A 22001-nucleotide genomic window follows, 5' to 3' on the forward strand; every position below is an offset into this window, starting at 1 on the left:
GGTCCAATATTTGCCAAAATCGAAAGGAACCGAGATCTGTGGGAAATAAACCTATATTTCGGATACTTGTGGACAGGGAGACGACAATATACGCCCACATGAAAATGTGGACGTATAAAAAGTACAAGGCTAGTAGTACAGTGACCTAGAGAATTCCCTAGTGCACCGTTGTTATTATGTACAGTTTCTTTTTTTATTTAATATGAAATGTGGGCTGGGGACGGTTCTGCAATTGCTATAATTATATGTATAAAACATAACTATTAGATCATTTATTGCAATTCTAAAACTTCTTTTGAATACTGTAGACATTTATATATTTTATTATGGTATTGTAATCACTCGCTAATTCTTTTTTTACATGTAGTGTTTGCGAGGGGGAAAAGGGAGGGAGAGAGCTTCCGCCAAATGGGCTTCGAATTGGTGGTGCAAAGAAATCGTTGTCAAACTGTCTCCGGGATCCTGACCTTTGGCTTGACATCCATTAAGGAAATGGGTCGAAGCACAATTCAATTAGCAATAGTTCATCTGAACTCTGATGTACTTACGGCATGTAATTGGAACCTACTTGACGTCAATTTGAAAAGAGAAATTTTTTGGAACAGCAAACGCATTATCTAGAAATGGCTAAAATGGGAAAATACTTAATAATTAATACAATACTGCAACAATATTTTATTCGTGATAGCTGAATGGGATTGGGGAGTAGGTATATAACAAACCTCATCTGTCAACACTCCGTGTTTCGAGATAAGTGATGGTGCTATATAGTTCCACGTAGCAAAGCCCTACGTAAATCACATCAGGCCTCAGTAAGCACAATTGACATTACTTTTCATCAAAACAAAACTATCGGGGTTTCGATTCCCCGGTTGTACGTGACAAGGAGTAGGGTCGCCTGTCCAACCTCGTAGGTTTTCTCCGGGTCATCCGGTTTCCTTCCACTGCTAAAGACCACTACGCGCAAGCGAATTATTGAAATAAAATTGAACCATATATTAGTCCCGAAATGACCTAGATTGTGTCGAGTGGACGTTAAACCCCATTCTCTCTCTCTCTCTCTCTCTCTCTCTCTCTCTCTCTCTCTTCAAAACAACGACGATTGATTATTGTTATTTATATTATTTCTGCCACATCCAACTACAATTAAGCATATAATCCTACCAGAAACGGGTATAAATCGAAGCGTTAAGCCGTTACTAGGAACGCCATTTTTGAACGGGACGTATGATGGATAAAAACAACGCTTTATTAATTTAAACGCGAATATTTGGAGTTAGGCGATAGTTGTGCCACTATATTGGCCTCTGTAAACTTAATTGTCTTATTTTTAAGATGTTACATGCATTAATAAAGGAATTGAATTTGCCACTTGGAACCAAAGGCACCCAATCGCAGCTAAAACAAGCACATCAGTATATCTCAACGTTTTTAGCTACGTTCTCGTAGCTAGGGAGTAGGCTTTAAAACCCTCTATTGCAAATAAACCCAGGGAACTACATGAACCGCAGAGGCATGTGGGAGTGTTAGAGCATTGTAGTCTTAGTTTAGCATGAATAATTTGAAGTTTCATTGTTCATTGTAATAAAATGGAATTACTTTTATGTCTGATTTGGCGATAGTTTTAGAGTTTCTGACAAGTGCACGTAGCGAGTTGATTCAACTCTCTTATAATGGATGGGACAAATGATTTGGAAAAAAGGCCCAACCCGGCATCGAATTTCTTTTAGTTCATTTTCATTTTGTAACGAAATATTTGTTGGTTCAAGATACGATGAAACTAGTTTGTTAACGATTTTGAATAGTAATTAATCTGTCTTTGAATGTAATAAATCAAGTTTATGTACTAAGGGAAGCCACTTTGTATACTAAATGTCTTCCTTGTCGTTCTTTGAATGGAATAAACTCAGTCTCTGTATTAAGGGAAGCATGGGTATTATCCCGCCTCCACTTCTTTCTCAACAGATTGCCCTTTATGGCTTAGAGGAAGAAACTACTTACTAACACCCGTGATAGAACTAAACTTGAAAGCACACGGGCAGGATGCAACCTTTACGTAAAGGTTAGCAACAGTTTCGTCAACCCCAATCGTATATACGCCAGTACGGGTTTTAATCAGAACAATTAAAATAATAACATGTGTTTTACGAAGCAATTAACTTGGCCAATCGATCGAGATACCAGGATTATAAGAACAGCAATGTCTCGACGGATATTGGTGACTTATTGACCACAGAGAAGTCATTTAATGGGCGGAAATCAACAAAAAGCGGGGAAATGACTCCTTGTTTTATGAGAACACGCGATTCTTCAATCTTTCCTATGAGGTCCCATTACTCTCAGTTATATAAAGCAACTACTTTCCCGTTTAGAAGTAACAACCAATTGTAATTGTCATCATTTATAGATTACCAGAAATGGCTTTAAAAGAACTATAAGCCAATCGCTGATCCATAATTACATGGTATTATCCACAGTTGATAAAGTATAGAATGTGTTGAAAATGTGGCTGGTTGTTGTTTGACATTCATTTTCGAATAGTTTGTTGCGATATTTCGTTTTCGGATACAAATGATACCAACAATAGGTTAAGTGATATTTTCTTTATTACATTAAAAACATACAGTTTACCAGGTTTACACTAAATGGAGTGAAATAGGGGGTTAGTGTCTTGCGTTTTTGCGCCAAATGGGCTAATGAAGACTAACTGCACTAAATGAAAGCTGTTGCGTGCGATGTATTTCGTATTTAAAAATGAATATAAACTCAACGGAGTTGAACAGCAATTCAGCTTAAAGCCGTTGATCTTCATTTGCATTTATCGGTCAATATCTTATTTTTCAAACCTTAAACTCCAATAAAATGTAGTCAGTAATCGTTAAGAAACCAAACCAAGGTATTAGAGTAGAATCTGCATTAAGCAGCCACCCAAGGGAATTTTCACAACTGACCGCTTAACGGGAGTGGCCTCTTAATAAAATCTCGTTGCTTTTTGTGCCGACATAAATTAAACATTACGCTTGGATGCATTGGAAGCGGTAAATTTGGCCGTCGCTGAATCTTGCGCCGAACGAAAATTCTTTACTCAAATCTCGGACATAACTTAACGGGAGTGGCCTCTTAATAAAATCTCGTTGCTTTTTGTGTCGACATAAATTAAATATTACGCTTGGATGCATTGGAAGCGGTAAATTTGGCCGTCGCTGAATCTTGCGCCGGACGAAAATTCTTTACTCAAATCTCGGACATAACTTCTGTAAACTTGTCATTTTGTACCAACCTTCGATACTACTGTCTACCATTGTGATGCATTCGATAATATTTATCCATTTTTGTGAAGAAAATCGATGAATTCATTTTATTTTATCAAAAAAGCACATGAACAAAAAACATCGCTAATTTTATCTCCTTTTTACAGGGGGTGTAACTCTGTATGTAATATTATAGGAGGCGCTAAGAGAGATACTAGATGATCGTGACAAAACTCGGTACTTTTATTTTATTCAATCAGTATCAAATAATGTGTCGTTACGCGTGAAAACAATGATCAGGTTAGTCGTTTAATAAAACAAAAGATTAATTAACAGATAATCCCGGGTTGATTGTTATGTTTACATTTCTTTTTACCTGATCAGTGGGCGTCCAGTTAATTAACTACTACTCACAGGATTAGCGGGGGTGTTACAAAGAACGACAAGATGGTATCATTCAACAATGGCCGTTGAATGGGCGATGTTTTGTTGAATTTATTAGTAAAATAGTGACCGCTGGCCGCGTTAGAGGAGTGACCGTTGAATAAAGAGATGAAACAACAGAATTTCTACGGGGGGAATTTATCGTGACCGCTTACAAGGAGATGTCGCTGAATAGGAGTGGCTGCTCATACAGATTCTACTGTAGATAATCCCCCGGCTTGAATTCTATCGGATTAAAAAGAGGCCAAACAAAGGATCAAAGGATTTTAGCTAAACATAATAATTGTAGTAAATACAATTGGGGATAATGAAGACGGGGATACGCTATGAGCGCGCAAGCCTGTACATGAGACCTCGGTTTTTCGTCCCAATCAACTAGGGGAACCAAGCTGGGGAAACCACGCTGGAAAGTCCCGGTGAACTTTTTCGGGATAGAACTCCCGATATCTGGGTTAGTAGACCACCGTTGTTCCCCAACTTATAAGTGACACTGGCTTATGGACGAAACTTAAAAAAAAACTGTCCAAATTTTTTATCAAAACAAGAACAAGTTTAGAGATCCCGCTGCACGATATTGTATGATTTGCAAATGACGGTAAGCGAATTGGGGTTGAGCGTTCCCATCCGATGTATTTGATGCATTATTTACTTTTCTTTGCATGCCATTGGCCTGGCAACCTAGCTTTTGATATTTGAACACGCCATAATTAATTACAATGGTGTCATGCTCTTAGAAGATATGTTTGTCTATGACACTATCGGCGAGCACCACGTTATTATCATGATTGATCTAAATATGGTTAATCTGTTTTGTCGATAAATTGGGAGGAACATATGGTCTGTATTTCAAACCATAAACAGTGAAGATAAATATTTGAAAGATGCATTCGATAGTCAGTGATGATTAAATGCAAAGTTGTATTCGTTTGTAACATTTGTTGTCTGATAACAAAACGGACCGGAGTTCAACGGGTTCAAAACTGAGAGTAGATTAATAACAAATCTTCTAAGTATTGGTTAGAGCGCTAAATTCTTGTCAACACTCTAATTTTTAGATATATTTTATATTCCAAATGGTCTGACCCAAAGAAGAAGGGTGCTAAACAGTAGCGTAGGTAGGGTTCTCAGTGCCCACATGCTAAAACAGTATTGGTGACACTACACAGGCGAGGATCACGGTGGCTAAGTGGATAAGACGTGCATGGAATTCCCATACCCGGATCTCCCCGCCCGTCCTTACTTTACCAACACGCGGATGACTGTACTCTAACTTTAGCAGATTTTGATTCAGTCTCTAAAACTTTTAACCACTTAGAAGGTTATTGTACGGCATCGGGGGCCCGATTCAACACTGGGAAATCAGAAGTTTTGCCTGCAGGATCCGCCAGATATACACACCCTTTGCTGTCTACTAATGCCCGCATTGCGTCTGATACCATTGAAATCCTTGGAATATTCTTAGGACCAAATAAAATCCAATGTGCAGAATACAACTGGGCTAAAAAGGTAAAATCCATTAAGACTTTGCTAGATATATGGTCTCACAGAAACCTTTCTATTATTGGAAAATCTGTAATCATTAATACGTTATGTTTGTTAAAACTTTGGTACACTCTACGAGTGGTAAATATACCTGAAAATATTGTTGAAAAGATAGATCAATCTATTAAATCATTTCTATGGTCAAACAAACCTCCTTTAATCAAATCTACAACAACTGTCGGGCACCACTCACAAGGTGGCCTGAATATCCCAGATATTGTAAGTAGGCAAATGGCTTTTAGATTGTCATACCTTAAGATGTTTTGCAACAAATCTGTGTCTGCAATTTGGAAGTATCTAATGGCACACTTTCTCAAAATGTACCTTAATATGAATTTTACTTTACAAGCTTTCTCCATGATTTATGTGCCAAAAGGGTCCCTTAAAATACCAGAATTTTATAAGTTGCTACTGAAATCCTGGAATACAATCAACCCAAATCGATATTTACCCAAATTATACTCGGAAATAATTAGCCAGCCTTTATTCTATAACCCACTAATAGTATATAATAATAAGGTTTTATCATATGAATTGTTTATTGAACATAATATTACTAAAGTCTGTGATATCATATACTGTGCTATTCCTGGTATACTCCCGACTAGGCATATTCTAGACCTTTTTCACTGCCAGTACGACTTCGAAGATACAAGTGAAATCGACGATGATAAAGTCAAGAATATGTTTAAGACAATATGTGCTTCCCTGCCAAAAGAATGGCTTCCTATTTTAAACAGCCAATCTGGTTTTACCAACAATGAAAATGATTTATATATAATTCATAACGACAAACCTTTGTTAATATCTAACTGCTCATCCAGATTTTTCTACAGATCTCTAATTAATATCATATTTAAAGAGCCCACGTCAGCACAATTCTGGAGTAACTTTAATTTTCACGTTAAATGGCCAAATGTGTGGCAAAATGTCTTTAACCGTTTTAAAAGTGCCGAATGTATTCTAAATGACTATAAAATATGTCATAACGTTATATTTACCAACGAAAAGCTTTGTAGAATTGGTATGATTCAAGAACCATATTGTACAATTTGTAACAAGAATATTGTAGAAACCATGCATCACTTGCTTCTAGGGTGCCCAGAACTGTCAAAACTCCACGAACAGATCCGCCTGTTCCTGATAGATTTCTACCCGTATGGATTTACAAAGGAACAATTGTTTACATGGACTGTATTTGGAATCCCAATACTAAAAGATAGCAAATCCAATAATTTTCTAAATATGTGTTTCTCCTTTATACGTTTAGCAATTATTAAAAGAAGATTTATGTATATTAACCATAATAGAAAGATAGACACTATTAAATTATTTAAAAGAATGCTTGAAAAACATCTGAATTATATGTATTTCAAATTAAAAGATGAAAGATTTAAAAACGCTATACTCTCACCTCCTTATATTACTATTGAAGGTTCACACGTTAAATTATGGATAGATATATAGTCACTTTTCTAGATAATAACAAAGTAGCGTAGAGACTTATTTCTACGAGAACCCCTACATTTCGTTTTCGACAGTAGGGGAAATGCATTAAACTAATAAAATCTTTAGTATACCTCCACAGGAAATCGCAATAGAAGAATCTTTCTAAACTAAGATCCTTCGAATTTGGATGACTTTCCTGAACCCTGTAAATCATATCTAAGAAGCGTGACAACCTTTAGTTGACGAATCATTTTTTACCTTTTTAACCTAGTTTTAATGTACATACTAAATCTCTTAATTGTAAATTATATATTTAAAAAAAAAAAAAAAAAAAAAAAAAAAGTTTTTATATCGTAAATAGCTGTCTGATTAATGATTAATTACGATTATATTCGCAATGAACATGTAATGTATTAATGTCTTTCTGTGAATAAATACTACTAAGAAAAAAAAAAGACGCTGGCTCGCTAGGCTAGAGGTCGACTGTTCGATGCCTGCATTGGCCGAGAAAGTTCATCCAGATTTTCCGGCGTGGTTCCCCCTTGTCAGTGAACAAGAACGGAGGGCCTGACAAGGACAGCTGTCTAGTCGTTCGGATGGGACAAAAAACCGAGGTCTCGTGAACACATTGGCGTGCACATAAAAGATCCCTTGTCAATTGGAATTCAACATAAGACTAGGCGGTAGTGCCGCTGCCCGGACAAAATTTTTCCTCATAGCACATTGTATATTCCTTTCCCCGTCTTCATTAGTCCAGTTGGCACAGAAAAATAGGACGTTAAGCCCCATTCCTTTCCCCAACTTCATTAGCCCAGTTGGCACAGAAAAACAGGACGTTAAACCCCATCCATGTCCCCGTCTTCATTTACCCAGTTGGCACTGAAAAGGGATGTTAGACCCCATTTATTTATTCATCTTATTTCATTTCATTTCATTTCATTCCATTTCATTCTATTCCATTCGTTTCCTTTGTTTCCTTTAGTCTTGAAAAATTAACATTAAAGACTTGACTGTGTATATAATTATCAAAGTATTCATTCTTTTGATCAATTGCGGATCTCTGTATTACATAATTACCATATAGAAAGACGTATCTGTTTGTGATATTATGATATTCTGCTAATTATGATATTCTGCTAATTATACATCATTATCCCCCATAAAGTACTATTTCATCTTCAGATTATTTTCAAAATAATGGCTTCGTTTTAATTATTTTACTTGATCGGTCACAGGTGAATACTGTGTATGACACAGTTGAACTTATTAACAAGAAGCTCTTTCAAGAAAATCAATTAGATGGTTTTTGTTGGTGTAAAAAACACAACCTTTTTGTATTGTCTGCATGCTCATTCGTGATAACAATTAGATATAAGAAATATAGCATTTAATGACGAGTTTCTTTGTAGAGTCGTGGAAATTAAAAAAAAAAACAACATCGATTGGAGGTTTTGAATCTGAAGTTATTATCCACCAAGTAATTAATATCTCATTGTTCTATTGTTAAGATTCTCATGTTGTAGCCAATTTTGTGTTATTAATATTGCTATTACAGATTTAGAAAAGAACAGTCCACAGTTAGTGAAATTACAACTAAGAGTAAAAGGAAAAATATGTATTTGATTTACATCTGAAATTCTTAGTTGACCTAAACGCATTGGCACTTTCTACGGTTATTACGTTTTGTTTAAACATGGGTGTTTAAAAACATAAGGAAAGATTCAAAAGACACTTCAATTACTTTATTTTTTTATTATATTTTTCAGATAAAATGACGTTTTGTATGAATACCAGCGAATTTAGGAACTATATACCTCAACGACCAGTAGAGGTGGTGATGGGCATGCTGTCATTCTTCAGCTTCTTTGGGTCCATTGGAAATAGCCTGGTGCTGTACGTTTATACAAGAAAAAGAAATAAATTGGCGTCTACAGTTTTTATTATCTCCCTTGCTGGCGCCGATTTCATTACCTGTATTTTAGTGATGCCTTACACCGTCATCGTCGAATTTATAAATTATGAAATTTATTACGACGTACTGTGTAAATTGTACATGTTCTTAATCACTTGCAACGTCCCATTTTCTGTATTTGTTATGGTTGCCATTGCTTTAGATCGCTATGTGTGCATTTGCCACCCCCATTGCCATACCCTGGATTCTCGAAGGGCTAAAAGTATAATACTTGGATTAGCCCTTCTTGTTGTTGTGATTGGGATGATAACTGCTTTAGCTCACGGTGTTTACCAATATGGATTTAAACCGGCAACATCCGATGTAGCAGATATGGTCAACTTTACGGAGGATGGGCTTCAATCTGTGGTTGCCAATTGTTCATTCGAGGAATCGAACTGTACAAGTGTTGTCCACACAGTTCTTGTACAAGCCAATTGTACCGTGCCCGTTATGGAACGCGCTATCGAATACTCAGGAATTTGTGCTTCGAACCAGTTAATATTTTCCACGACATTCCGAAAGACGTTTCAAAAAGTGTATGCCTTTATGTTTCTTATGTGCCTGGTACTAGTCGCTATTTTATACACTCTTATCTATAAATCTGTTCTAGAGCGCCGGGCACGTCGTCTGAAACAGCGTCGTGCAACAAGAATATGTCTATATAGAGAAACATCATTAACAGAAGCACAAGATACATGTACCGTACCTACTGCTACATCGAGGTTTACCACGACAGACATTTCGGAACCACAAAAAGCAATGTTGGACAAAGAAGTATCGCTTAAAGAAAAATACTGGCTGGCAAATATTCGAACAGCAGCCATGTTGTTTGTTGTAACACTTGTATTTATTATAGCGTTTTTACCGTCCTGGCTCATGGCTCATAATCTTATTCCTTTCAATATGATAGTATTCTATATGTATTTCGCGTATAATGTTGCCAATCCTATTGTATACGCCTTTATGAATCCAACGTTTCGACGAGAAATGCGAGACGTGCTAAGCTGCAGGAAGTGTTCCAATCAAGCCTTTTAAACCTTGTTCTGAAATAGTGTAATATTTTCTTGATTATATTCTGAAGTAGTCAGAGAGAGCATATGGTACTGATATTTTTGACATTTCAAAACTGAAAAAGGAAGGAGACAGTTACCGGTTTTGTTAATGAACTGCTATTATAGAACGAAGGAATAGTGAATTCTTGATATATACATATGGGTCACCTTTTTCTTTTCATAATGACAGACATAAAACATTGAAATGGTTTAATGCTTTGTTTGCTGAAAAGCTTGCTGAATTCATTGACATAGCTATATTTTCTACTTTAAAAAACATATGATAGTGAGAGAGAGAGAGAGAGAGGGGGGGGGGGAGACATTTCTCATCCGTATTTCTGTATTTTTGAGCTGGTCAACATATTGAACTTCTGGACTTTTCCTTGAAAAACACGAAGTAGTATTGAACATGATATTGAATTTATTGTATCTTTTACAAATTTCTGACATATTCAAGGAACAGAAACCCTCAGCAGAGCACGTGTTTGTTTACGAGAAAATGAATGAATAAATAAGATAAAATGAATGAATAAGGCATATGGGTTTAAAATAAACGGTCATATAATAATGAAATTAAACTAACATGTATTTCTTTGAGATAAAACATGTTTACTTCGTTGGCAAAGTCCGGTAGTTCCTAATATCAAGGCAATCAAGAAGATAAGGCCGGTGAATCCAGAACTGGTTTGACGCTATTTTTGAGAATCAAGACACTGTTGTAGTTTGTAGGCTAGATTTCAGATTAAATGTATATGTAACAGAAGTAATCTTAACATCAAGACATATAGGACGACTATTTAGCATTATTTTGTCTCGGACTTGCCTCAAGTCACAGGGGATAATACTGCCCCCTCTCACTATTATGGCATGGTCGGAGTGTCGATGAAACCAAAGTGTAAAATATTTATAAAGAATCTATTTTTGTTTAGTATATGATTTTAGGAAAGCTTGAAAGAATTTTAAATTGTTGCGATTTCTATGAGCAGATATTATTTGCTTCGTATGTTATGTCTGAATCTATGTAAATCTAAAAATACGCATTCTTTCAATATTTATGTTATGCAAAATGTGAAGTCACAAGGAATTTGAGTCGCGCAAGTTTAATTTCATGAAAGTATTATTTGTTTAATAATAATATAACGTCATATAGCATAGCGATTCATTATCCTCCGTGGAGAGATTATAAACCTTCCTCGAGCTTAAGGTTTTTTTTAGGGTTATGGTCGAGGTCTAAAGCAGAATAAATTGACATTACCATGTCCATGGGAGCAGCCATCTTTTAACAGACGATGGTCCGGACCATCCGCGTTCGGTTTCTAGTTCCGACCACTAGTCATGAAAAAAATTATAACCGAAGGTCGCCTAGAAAGTGTATTATGGGATAGTGATACAAGCGCACCCGTTTATTCCGGCTAACAATTAGTGCTATTTCCGAATTTATTTCCGGACCATATCTCCTGGAACCACACAGAATATGTGCACATCTAGCTTTATTTCCAATTCGAAATTTTCTATGATTTTTAAATTTGGGGCATAACCCAGAAAATTTCAAGTTATCATTATAGAATTGTGCATACACATTGACGTATTATAATAGTTGCTAAATTGAAGATCTTCGGTAAATAATGTATATGTTTGCACATTTGACTTAGTTTTGGGTTTCCAATCATTTTTCCAGAGTACACCTTAAGATACCTTTATCTTATTTTGTTTTCAAAGTCACCTCAATCATACCACTAGAATGTAGCATTTGAGAGTGTAATTCTAAAAACCTGTGGTGTTGTAGTTTAACTCAGTTTCGGTCCACAATAACCAGGTAGCATTCCCAGGATGCCTGTTACCATTTACTTTACATCTAATATATCCAAATGTGACTTCCTGGTTTATTCTGGGATAACAGTTAATGATATTATTTATTTTAGTCTGTATTTCTTTTTATTCTGGGATAAAATTAGTGATATTATTGTCCCCCACCTTTCTAATTAAGCTAAACTTGGTGTAGGTGTTTTTTGGGCGGATGCCTTAATTATAATGAAACTCAGAGTATAGATTAATTATATCATTACCTTGACGAAGTTCGATCATGAGAATTTTCTGCTAAGTCTAAGTAGCGATAAGCAGTTTGATTGGTCAAGGGGTGGGGGATTGGAAGGCCGAATCCTTAGCGCGTTCGCGTTGTATCATAAGGTAATCAGTTGATAATCAATTTGATTGCTCGATACTTTTCAAAAGGATAAATGTGCAATTGATTAATCTATTTATTTTGGAATTGCGGTGGGGTACATCAGTCTCGCTGTTGGCGTGTTTATTCCAACGGGTGTGTATAGGGCGGGGGTCAAATCCTTAGCGCTTGCACGTTGTATCACAAGAACTGTCAGTGAGTCAACTGGCGTGATTTCGATTCCCCGGGTGTACATGACAAGGGGTAGGGTCGCCTTTCTCCGGGTCCTCCGGTTTTCTCCTACTGCGAAAGATCCCTACGCACAAGCGAATTATTGAAATAGTATTAACTATATATAATTCCCGAAATGACCTGGTTTGTGTCGAGTAGACGTTGATGCCCCACGCCTCTCTCTCTCTCTCTGTTTATTTCAGGATGTTTAATTTAATTCAGGAAAAATTTTGCTTATTCTGAGATAACATTAATATTATTTAATTTGGGGTAACAATTAATGCTATATTATTTATTCTAGGATAACAGTTATAGCTATTGTACATACTTTATTATTTATTCGGGTATGAATATATTGTAAAAACCAGCAGAACTATTATTTATTCTGGAATAATAGTTGGTGCTATCATTTATTCCGAGATAACGTTTAGTGCAATCTTTTATTATGGAATAGTGATTAGTGCTATCATTTATTGCGAGATAACGTGTAATGCAATGATTTATTCCGGAATAGTGATTAGCAATCATAATATATTCTGAAATAGTGATTAGTGTTGCACCATCGGTCGTCTGTCAGACGTGGAGAACATCCAGCGTATAACCCATGCATCGTTTCTTACTACATATTTTGGAACAGCCCTTGATCGTCTAGTATTGCCCCTGGTCGCATTTGTAATTCTTTAACTGGTTAGGACGTATCTTTAAATGTCATTCTGACATTCCCTATTAATGACGACTTCACATTGCGATTGAATACACTGCATCTCAAATAGTATGATTAACAGACAAGACGACAGAACTAAAAGTATGGTTTCTAAAGTTTTATATCAATCTGGTTACACTGTTAAAAACATAATTATAATAAAGTCATTCTCTTCTCTCAACCCAGATGTTATCCCTCGAACCTCAACGGTCTCTCCTACCGATTTTCTCCCTGATGTGTCCTCTTTCAAATCTTCATTGTGTCTAACCTAGAACGCACATTCTATTAATTATAGATTCTCAGATTCACACCCATTACTTATTCTATTGGCTAATAATGGTGTAATTAACCATGTGATTGGTCACTCATGCCAAATATGAAATGATAACTTTGCAATCACGTGTTTTTAGATATAGAATCTATCCTTGAACTTAAACCCCTTTTCCTGTTATTCTCACAATATTTCATAAACAATTTAATTTGCGTTTAAAATATGCAATTAAAACATATGTATCTATCAAATTATAACTCATGTCCTATGGTGCACTTGTATTCGTCTAATACAATTTCGAATTAATTATCAAATAGTATTACATTAGCACTATCATTTATTCTGAGATAACGTGTAGTGCAATTATTTATTCTTGAATAATCAATTATTCGTGGATAACGTGAGTGAAATTATTTATTCTGGAACAATGATTAGTGCTATTAATTATTCTTAGATAACGCGAGTGTAATTATATATTTTGGAATAAAGAATAGTGTTATCAATTATTATAAATGCAACCACAGTCGACAATTCTATATTTTTAGAAGTTAAGGGACAAACTAAATGTGGATAGAAGTATTACACGACTATTATATCAGACCGGGAGCGTGATTCGAGTGTATTAAATACGTTTTATGTAATGTTAAATTAAATCCGGAGATAAAACAGTAGGCTGACATTTTAATTGCGAAATTGAAGAAGACAGCAAAGATAAATTCTATAGCTGTGTAACCGAAAAAAAACATGCAATAAAATAATTGTTTTTGAATGGATGAGGTTGGGTTTCCTGTCACTATGACTGTTTAAATGTGTTTAGGGCCAAAAAATAGGGATTCCTTTATTTCCCGCGTATTTTTGTTATTTGTGCAGTAAACATTAGTATTACCGGGAAATTCACAATGAAACGAAGAAATGTTATGTACTGATATTAAATGCCATTTAACGACATGTCTTTTATTCACATAATTCATTAGATGTTCGCTTTCAACCGTCTGTTCTTTTCTTTCGAATGCTAATATAATAGTTCAAGCCTATAAATACATTTATTTTGTATTTTGTGCTATTTAGGCCTATAGAATAAAAAAAATACGCGGGAGAAATAAAGGAATCCCGATCATCAAGTCACATAACGCGTTGTTTGGAGACATATAAAAAAAAAAGATAATTGCGATTAGTCTGATTGAAATAAAGGAACGGGTGTTTTGTCAATATTGTTGTTTGAATCATTTTGGGATTGATATCTTTATTTTATTAACGTGTGTAGTACTTGAATTTTGTACAGACAACGTAATTTCCGTCTGTTATTAGACAAACCCCTTCTGCAAATGTATCTTTTATTTCCTCTTGTTTCGTTTTGTCAAATGTGTCAATTTAATGTCAACAACACAATAAATGCTACCTTTGTCAATTTTATTACGCCGTTTTCGTCAGAGGACATACTCGATGTGCTTGTTTGTGCATAAAATAAACGCCGAGGTATGGCGCCCAAGGTAACTCTTGGTGACCCTATCCCTCCTTTCGCTGTTTCAATTGCGTCACTAAATCATTCTAAGAGACCTTACTGTGCTTTTCAGGTTGCAGTGGAAACGTGTACCTTATAGCTGTAAGTTGTGATGTATCGGCGACAGGATTCTTACTCACTTTACAACACCTGTTGCCACTTAACATTTATCTGACAATTGGAAGGCTCATGTGTTTAACTTTTTGTTTCGGTTTAAGGTATATGGAATTATAACGGCCGTTTAAACAGGCGTAATGGCAAGATCAAACGGCCATTGACCTAATCGAAAGGTTAACTGTTATACACCGATTTTAAAGTCAGACTAAAAACTAAGTACGTAAATCTTCTTGAAAGGTAGACTTAATTTCCAACACATGTGTGTCTGTTTTATATATATATACACGGAAAGATTACTTATATTTGTTTACATTTAATCAGTCATAGCTTTTAATTCTTAACTAAGAACATAAATATCCCAGAATCGACTACTAACTGGTTGTTTTCACGCCCTTATTTAATCGTTTATTATTTATTTATTTATTTATATCATATATGTATATATTTCTGGCTACCCTTTCGTTAATATTATAAACACAAATCATAAACATTATCTTGTATAAATTCTGAAAAAAATATTAAAAAAAAATTAAGTTGAGAATAATGTAAATTATTCATTTTCATCAATTTAATTTATGAGTTAACATTCCATTGGGATAAATATATTCACTTGAAAATCTATATTCATGACCTTAATGATTGTATCATTAAAATTAATAATTACATGTACTGTATCATTGAGTTGTTGTGATTTGTTTTATTCATGAGTTCGCGCTGTTGGCCATAAATTATCGCTTGCAATGGGGATATAAAATTTATCCACAGATCTGTAGTAGTCATTTATAATGAGGAAATGTGGTCTATAATTTATAACTCCTCGCCGACTCGACTATGAATTCGGCATTTATTAAATTATTACTGCAACCATCTATGGCACACGAACCGAGGATTTAACGAGAGCCACAAGGTGAATGATAGATAAACAAGCCGTCTCTGATCAATTACGTTAATAATCATTGCTCGTTTCACCATAAAAGACAAGACGCTAATGCGAAATGACTTATCCCACCTACTTCTATCAGTGAGCTTTAATAACACATTTTTCTTGGGTCGTTGTTTTGAACTACTGAAAAGAATGTACAACCACAGAATTCAATGCTTATCTATTTTAAACTGCATGATTGGACAGTGTGTTGGTTGTCGATGCTCCTATCCGTCGGTCCACGAATTTAGCCTTTTCATCCGATCTTTTGTACATAATTGTGGATATAAGTGAGACGAACAATTAAATTGATACTCCGTGCCTTTGAAAGATAATTGTTATGGTGATTGTCCTTTGTCGATTTGCAAAACAGATCTCCATGGAATTGGAATGTGTTGTTTAAATTTGCTAAGATATGAAAATTACAAAAATATAGTATAGCTAAGCGTTGACCGAAAATCTGTATGTATCTCAGACGAAAGAGACCGGGATGAAGTCCCATCGAGACTAATTAGATGGTTTCGAAACCAACATATTATGTGCGCGGATGTCATTTTAGACGTCGGAAGAAACTGGATATAAGACAGTCTACCCAAATGCTTGTCACATACAAATCCCGGATCAAACTCACGACTTGCATAAGATATCTTATGAACTACACGAAGTGTCGGATTTACCTGTAGACTTGACAGACTGAAGCCCAGAGTCTTTGACACTGTCATATGCCTTTCTTACATACACGCACTCTAGTCTTAAACATCATCCACGTTGCTCAATAATGTTGAAACACGCTTTCATCTTCCACTCGTCAGGACGGGATATTGAAGGGGACAATTAAGTGGAATAGCCTGGGCCCTATCTTCTGAATCCGGTAATGTCTAAACGACACGCCTTACGTAAATAGGAATCTTAAAACAAGATTTGTAACATTTTCTTAGATTTTAATAAAACACATGATCACCATTATACTTCTGTTTCCGTAACCTTAGCTCGTGGGGGTGTTTCAGTGTTTTAATCACTAGAGCCTACATCCCAATAAAACTTAAATTTCACCAAATATCAACGTTTTTCATTAAAAGTATTACTGGTTTGACACAAGACACATAATCTTGGATTTCAAGATATCATCCACAGTTTTCGACATTGAAAACACAAATTATTTGTCAATTTCAATCAACATTGATGTTCTGTTCTTACCGGGAAAAGATGGGCTTCTGATATCCAATTATAAGACAAAATAAACACTTTACCATTAGTACCAAATCGTGTACCAGAATGCATATCGGCACCATTTGTATCAAGGGACTCGAGGAACGAGGCTAGACATATTCCACAAATCATGTCGCCATGTTCTTATCTAAAGAGCATGCGCAATAAATACTATCGATGTAGACTGGAATAACCAGACGCTAGAGATTGAAATTAGTGTCAAAACGGAAACAGTTGAATGTACATCAGTTTATATACATTCTTAAAATACAGATGTGACGTCATCCTTTGATGTTGGAGTACCATTATTTCAAATTATCATACGGGCAATGTGCCAAGCGTAACTTGGTAAAATATTAAACTCGAGTGACGTATTTCATTGCAAAGCACGTGCAAGTGTCTGTATTTTAAGTTGTTTAATGGTCTCGAGCTTAAGACATTGCGTAATATATTGTAAAAACATTCGGGCCTTACGACCCTCATGTTGTTACAATATATTACTTAATGTCTCGCTCTCGACCATTAAACCACATATATTACACACATGCACTTGAAGGGATTAAAATAAAATTTCTTACTACTGCTTTACTATATATTATAGTATATAAAAGGTATTTCAGACGCCATCTTTGTTTACACGTCTTCAAGACATTTCTTCTGCTATCACCTCACAATACTCACTAGTTCTACCACATTCCCGTCGTTTTTATTGCCAACGAGACATTATTTGATCATTATTCAGCTTCCGAAGTAATTAAATTGGTCATTTCACAGCGTTATTAATTACAAATCAAACTTGAAGCGCTATCACTTACCGAAAACCAACTTGGACAGCCCGGAAATAACACGAAATCAGGTCAATGACGTTGCGTTGTGGAAGCCATTATTTTTGATTGGTCAAGGCGTGTTACTAAAAATAAAATTGACTGTCACAGCTGACCGCGAATTTTGAATGTCAGCTGAATATTGTCATTGGTATGTAAAATGCTTAGGATAATTTATTTTACGTATATTAACTACTTCAAATGGAATCTTCTAACAACATCTACATATGTATATAGGCCTATTATATATACCCGTTACAACAATATTGTGGCCCGATTTAATGATTTCAAAAGCCTGGCTTTGCTCTGGAGTTAATACCAGGGACATTTTTTCATTTTCACCCGACAAACACACGTGGGTTTGTTTTGATGCAGTCTAGATCACCCAGTCCCAAAGCAAATCTCTAATATGTTAATAAAGGAAGTGACTCGATGATCTAGACTTACTATGGAATTCTTTTGACCTGATTTCGTGTTATTTCCGGGCTGTCCAAGTTGGTTTTCGGTATGTGATAGCGCTTCAAGTTTGATTTGTAATTAATAACGCTGTGAAATGACCAATTTAATTACATCGGAAGCTGAATAATGATCAAATAATGTCTCGTTGGCAATAAAAACGACGGGAAGTGTTAGAACTAGTGAGTATTGTGAGGTGATAGCAGAAGAAATGTCTTGAAGACGTGTAAACAAAGATGGCGTCTGAAATACCTTTTATATACTATAATATATAGTCAAGCAGTAGTAAGAAATTTTATTTTAATCCCTTCAAGTGCCTGTGATATTACATTATATGCCGTGCGGCCCATTTGTGTCAATTTCTAGGTCCCAAATATTAGCGATTTAGCTCCATTAACATTTTGTTTGAGGACAAAAGTTAAGACTGTAGTTACACTACAGTTTCATTTAGTCAAAAAAAAGTAAACGCTCTAGAGACTAAATTATATTTTTAAATAATATTATTATTTTCAAGGTTTAAACAACAAACGGAACTAATAACAATTTATCGAATGGATAATGAATTTAGTTGCCGTGACAGCGATAGCTGTAAAGCTATGGACACATTAAGTGCTTTCTAGCTTTATTAAAGGTGTTGATAATTGTTGATAAATCCACACATGTATCTCGTCTTTAGTTGCATTAATAGAGAGAGAGAGAGAAATGGGGTTTAACGTCCACTCGACACAAACTAGGTCATTTCGGGACTAACATATGTTTCAATTTTATTTACATAAATCGCTTGCGCGTAGGGGTCTTTAGCAGTGGGAGGAAACCGGAGGACCCGGAGAAAACCCACGAGGTTGAACAGGCGACCCTACTCCTTGCCACGTACAACCGGGGATTCGAAACCACGCCAGTCGACTCAATGACAGACTTTATGATACAGCGCGCGCACGCTAACCATTCAGCCATCCAACCCCCCAAGTTGCATTAATGTCTTAAAGAGTATTAATGCATTTCAGTTCTTGACATATGCTGTTATGGTTTTAAATGAAATGGGGATTAACGCCCTACTGTTCTGCTCCGATTGGGCTAATTCAGACAGGCATACGTCATACATGATGCTACGAGGGGGCTATGGGATCTTTTACGTGCAATGTGTACACGGGACCTTGGGTTTTGGTTCCATCCGAAAGACTATATGTTGTCCTAAATGAAGTGAAACAACGAGGTTTAACGTCCCACTTTTCTGGACCGACTGAACTGTTGAAGTCGGGAATATACCATGCAATTTGCTATGGGGGAAAGTTTGCTTGAATTCTAACTGCCTACAACGAGATCGAACACGGGGTCTCCGGGTCAATTTTACTGGGAATCACACTGGATTGTCACACGAATATCCCACAAAGTCCCGGCGAAATTTGCGCGACAATTCGCATACATGTCGCTCCAAATGAATATTTGCCACTTGAGAATATCGCATGATAGTTATGCTTGACAATCTAGAAAATCAAGAACATATATTTTTTGGCGTAATTTATTCGCAAAGTTTATATTCCATTGATTAGCAATTTTTGTCATGCTCCAAGGGTAATTTAGTTTCAGGGGTCGTCAACCCCTCACAAAGCTGTCTTACATTTCTCGCACTCTATGGCTATTATGACAGTGACTTTGTAGCTCAAATGTTTAAACATGATTCCTGCGACGCGAAAGCTGTGCCCCGAGATTCGCAACAGGAAATTGAGACCCCCCATGGAACTTCCGAGACTTTTTCAAAACTTTCTCGCGAATGTCGTTCGGAATTTGTCGCCAATAGTCGCAGCCCAGTGTAATACTAGCTTTAACGTGTCGGTGATGTGGGGATCAGCTGCCCCTTGCTGCATAACAGAACCACTTGAAGCGTCATGTCATCATTATGTATTCTCCTTTTACTCTAGTTTAAAAAAGATTGAAACATACGCACTGTGCTTTTTTTCTGAATGTGTGTTGGAAATTTGCAAAATTCTCTGTTTTCTTATCTTTTATCTGGTTTATTAGTTAAGTAGTGCCTGTGAGAGCGCTTGGTATTTCAATTCATTTTGAGTTTCTGACTTCGAATACAGTGACATTACATGTATATATATATAAATTGCCGAGATGGAGAATCACTATCATTATAATATTGTGATCGTCTGGCAAAGAGTGCCTGTACGGATTTGAAATTGGATGTCAAGCAGCAAATTCTAGCAGATTTCGAGAAAGTTCTACGACCTACACAGATAGAATTAGCCTTTAACACTTGAAGCGTCATGTCATCATTATGTATTCTCCTTTTACTCTAGTTTAAAAAAGATTGAAACATACGCACTGTGCTTTTTTCTGAATGTGTGTTGGAAATTTGCAACGTTGTATTAGAAATTGTACATACATATAATTTACTTGAATGTCATTACTGATGCGCATAGGACGATTTACCTTTTGCGAACTTGCCATTCTGTTCTTTGTCTGACTATCAAATAATACAGGGCTTGGTAATATTTCAATTTTACCCGAGATTACAAATGACATGATTATTCACTTACCAGAAAACTAAAGCGGACGAATGTCATAATTTAGTTGACGCACATGGGATGGTAATTCTATCATGTTTAAGAGTCTTATTGCAAGAAAAGTAGACGTTATATTAGCCGAAAATTCCTTAAATATAAGACACAATAAATATAAGAAATGTTAGCCATATTAAAGATAATTTAATGTATATGTAAATCTGGTAGAATTTCAACTGCGAAGAGGAATGGGAAACGTGATCTTTATTCTGGTCGGTAACGTCATTATCATCATCTTATCAGATCTTCAGCAACAATAATAGTGCATGCACACCGTGCTTTGTGTCGTGTTGCGTTGTTCTCCAGCCGTTTCCCACTGTTAGTTTAGTCGGTTTGATGGTATACCTCAAAGATTCTATTCATCCGTAAAGCTACCACAGTATATCTTGCAAGTCAATATAGGCTCAAATAACGCCAAAAACAGTCACTGATTAAGACAATCAAAATGAATAGTAGCAGGAGTTCTAGTTACCACAGCGGTCAAACATATGTACCAATTTGTAATATTGATTCTTTTAGACTGGACAGCTATTTTGCATGATAATACATCTCTCGCCCCGAGTTAATCACCTTTATAACAGGCGGATATAATTTCGCCAAGAAAATATCACGAGGCAAAAAGCGGAGGAAGTAAGACATTGATATGCTTCGCTTAAAGAGCTTAATATATATAATCAACGGTTCAGTCATATTTTGATTTAATTTAAAATTGTAAAAATAAAGAAGCGAGGCTTAGCTTCGAACAACCGGTATGGTGGTTACAGTTAATGCACACATCTTGTCAAACCTTCAAAGGCTAATATCTTCGCTCTCAATAGAGTAATTTGAATGAAATTTTCAGTATATTTATTTTACAATATCTATTTTTGAACTATTATAGCACGAATGGCTAGCTCTTTATCTAAATCTTACACAATGTATCTTTAATATGTAATGTTGGAAATACAAATAATTTGACTACTACTGTATTCAGGCTATTCAGTTTAAGGTTTCCAAATAAGGAAGACGATTTGATGATTTAATATTGGATACAAAATGTATCATAATAGCTTATTGACAAATATCAGGTTAGTTAGTGAATTTATGCACTATTTTGTAATCCACCATGGTTATAGATATCAGAACTATTCCACCATTGGCGTCACGTTTATCTGTTTACTAAAGTCGATGGACAAATGCTGTTACCATTCTATTATAGCACACCGGCAATCTTTCCAGTCGTTATTTTACAATAGGAGCTATGACATATATGTCTTATATCCATTCACCTAGGGCAAGTCCTATAACCTTGCAAATGATTCACGGCTCAGAAAAGGTAAGACAATAATGTTCGGTTCGACGTGACTT

At 35.7% G+C, this 22001-nt stretch overlaps 1 protein-coding gene across 1 annotated transcript in view; it reads left to right on the top strand.

Annotated features, from left to right (window-relative positions):
- Window positions 1-15350, top strand: part of LOC126827049 (orexin/Hypocretin receptor type 1) — a 101027-nt gene extending 85677 nt beyond the window's left edge. The window contains exon 3 of the mRNA XM_050556221.2: window positions 8453-15350. Within this exon, the coding sequence (XP_050412178.1) occupies window positions 8458-9675 (1218 nt within the window). The 5' untranslated portion in view covers window positions 8453-8457 and the 3' untranslated portion in view covers window positions 9676-15350. The remainder of the gene's footprint in view (window positions 1-8452) is intronic.
- Window positions 15351-22001: the final 6651 nt, after the last annotated feature.

Source organism: Patella vulgata, chromosome 7 (genome assembly GCF_932274485.2).
Source record: "Patella vulgata chromosome 7, xgPatVulg1.2, whole genome shotgun sequence".
Taxonomy (NCBI): domain Eukaryota; kingdom Metazoa; phylum Mollusca; class Gastropoda; family Patellidae; genus Patella; species Patella vulgata.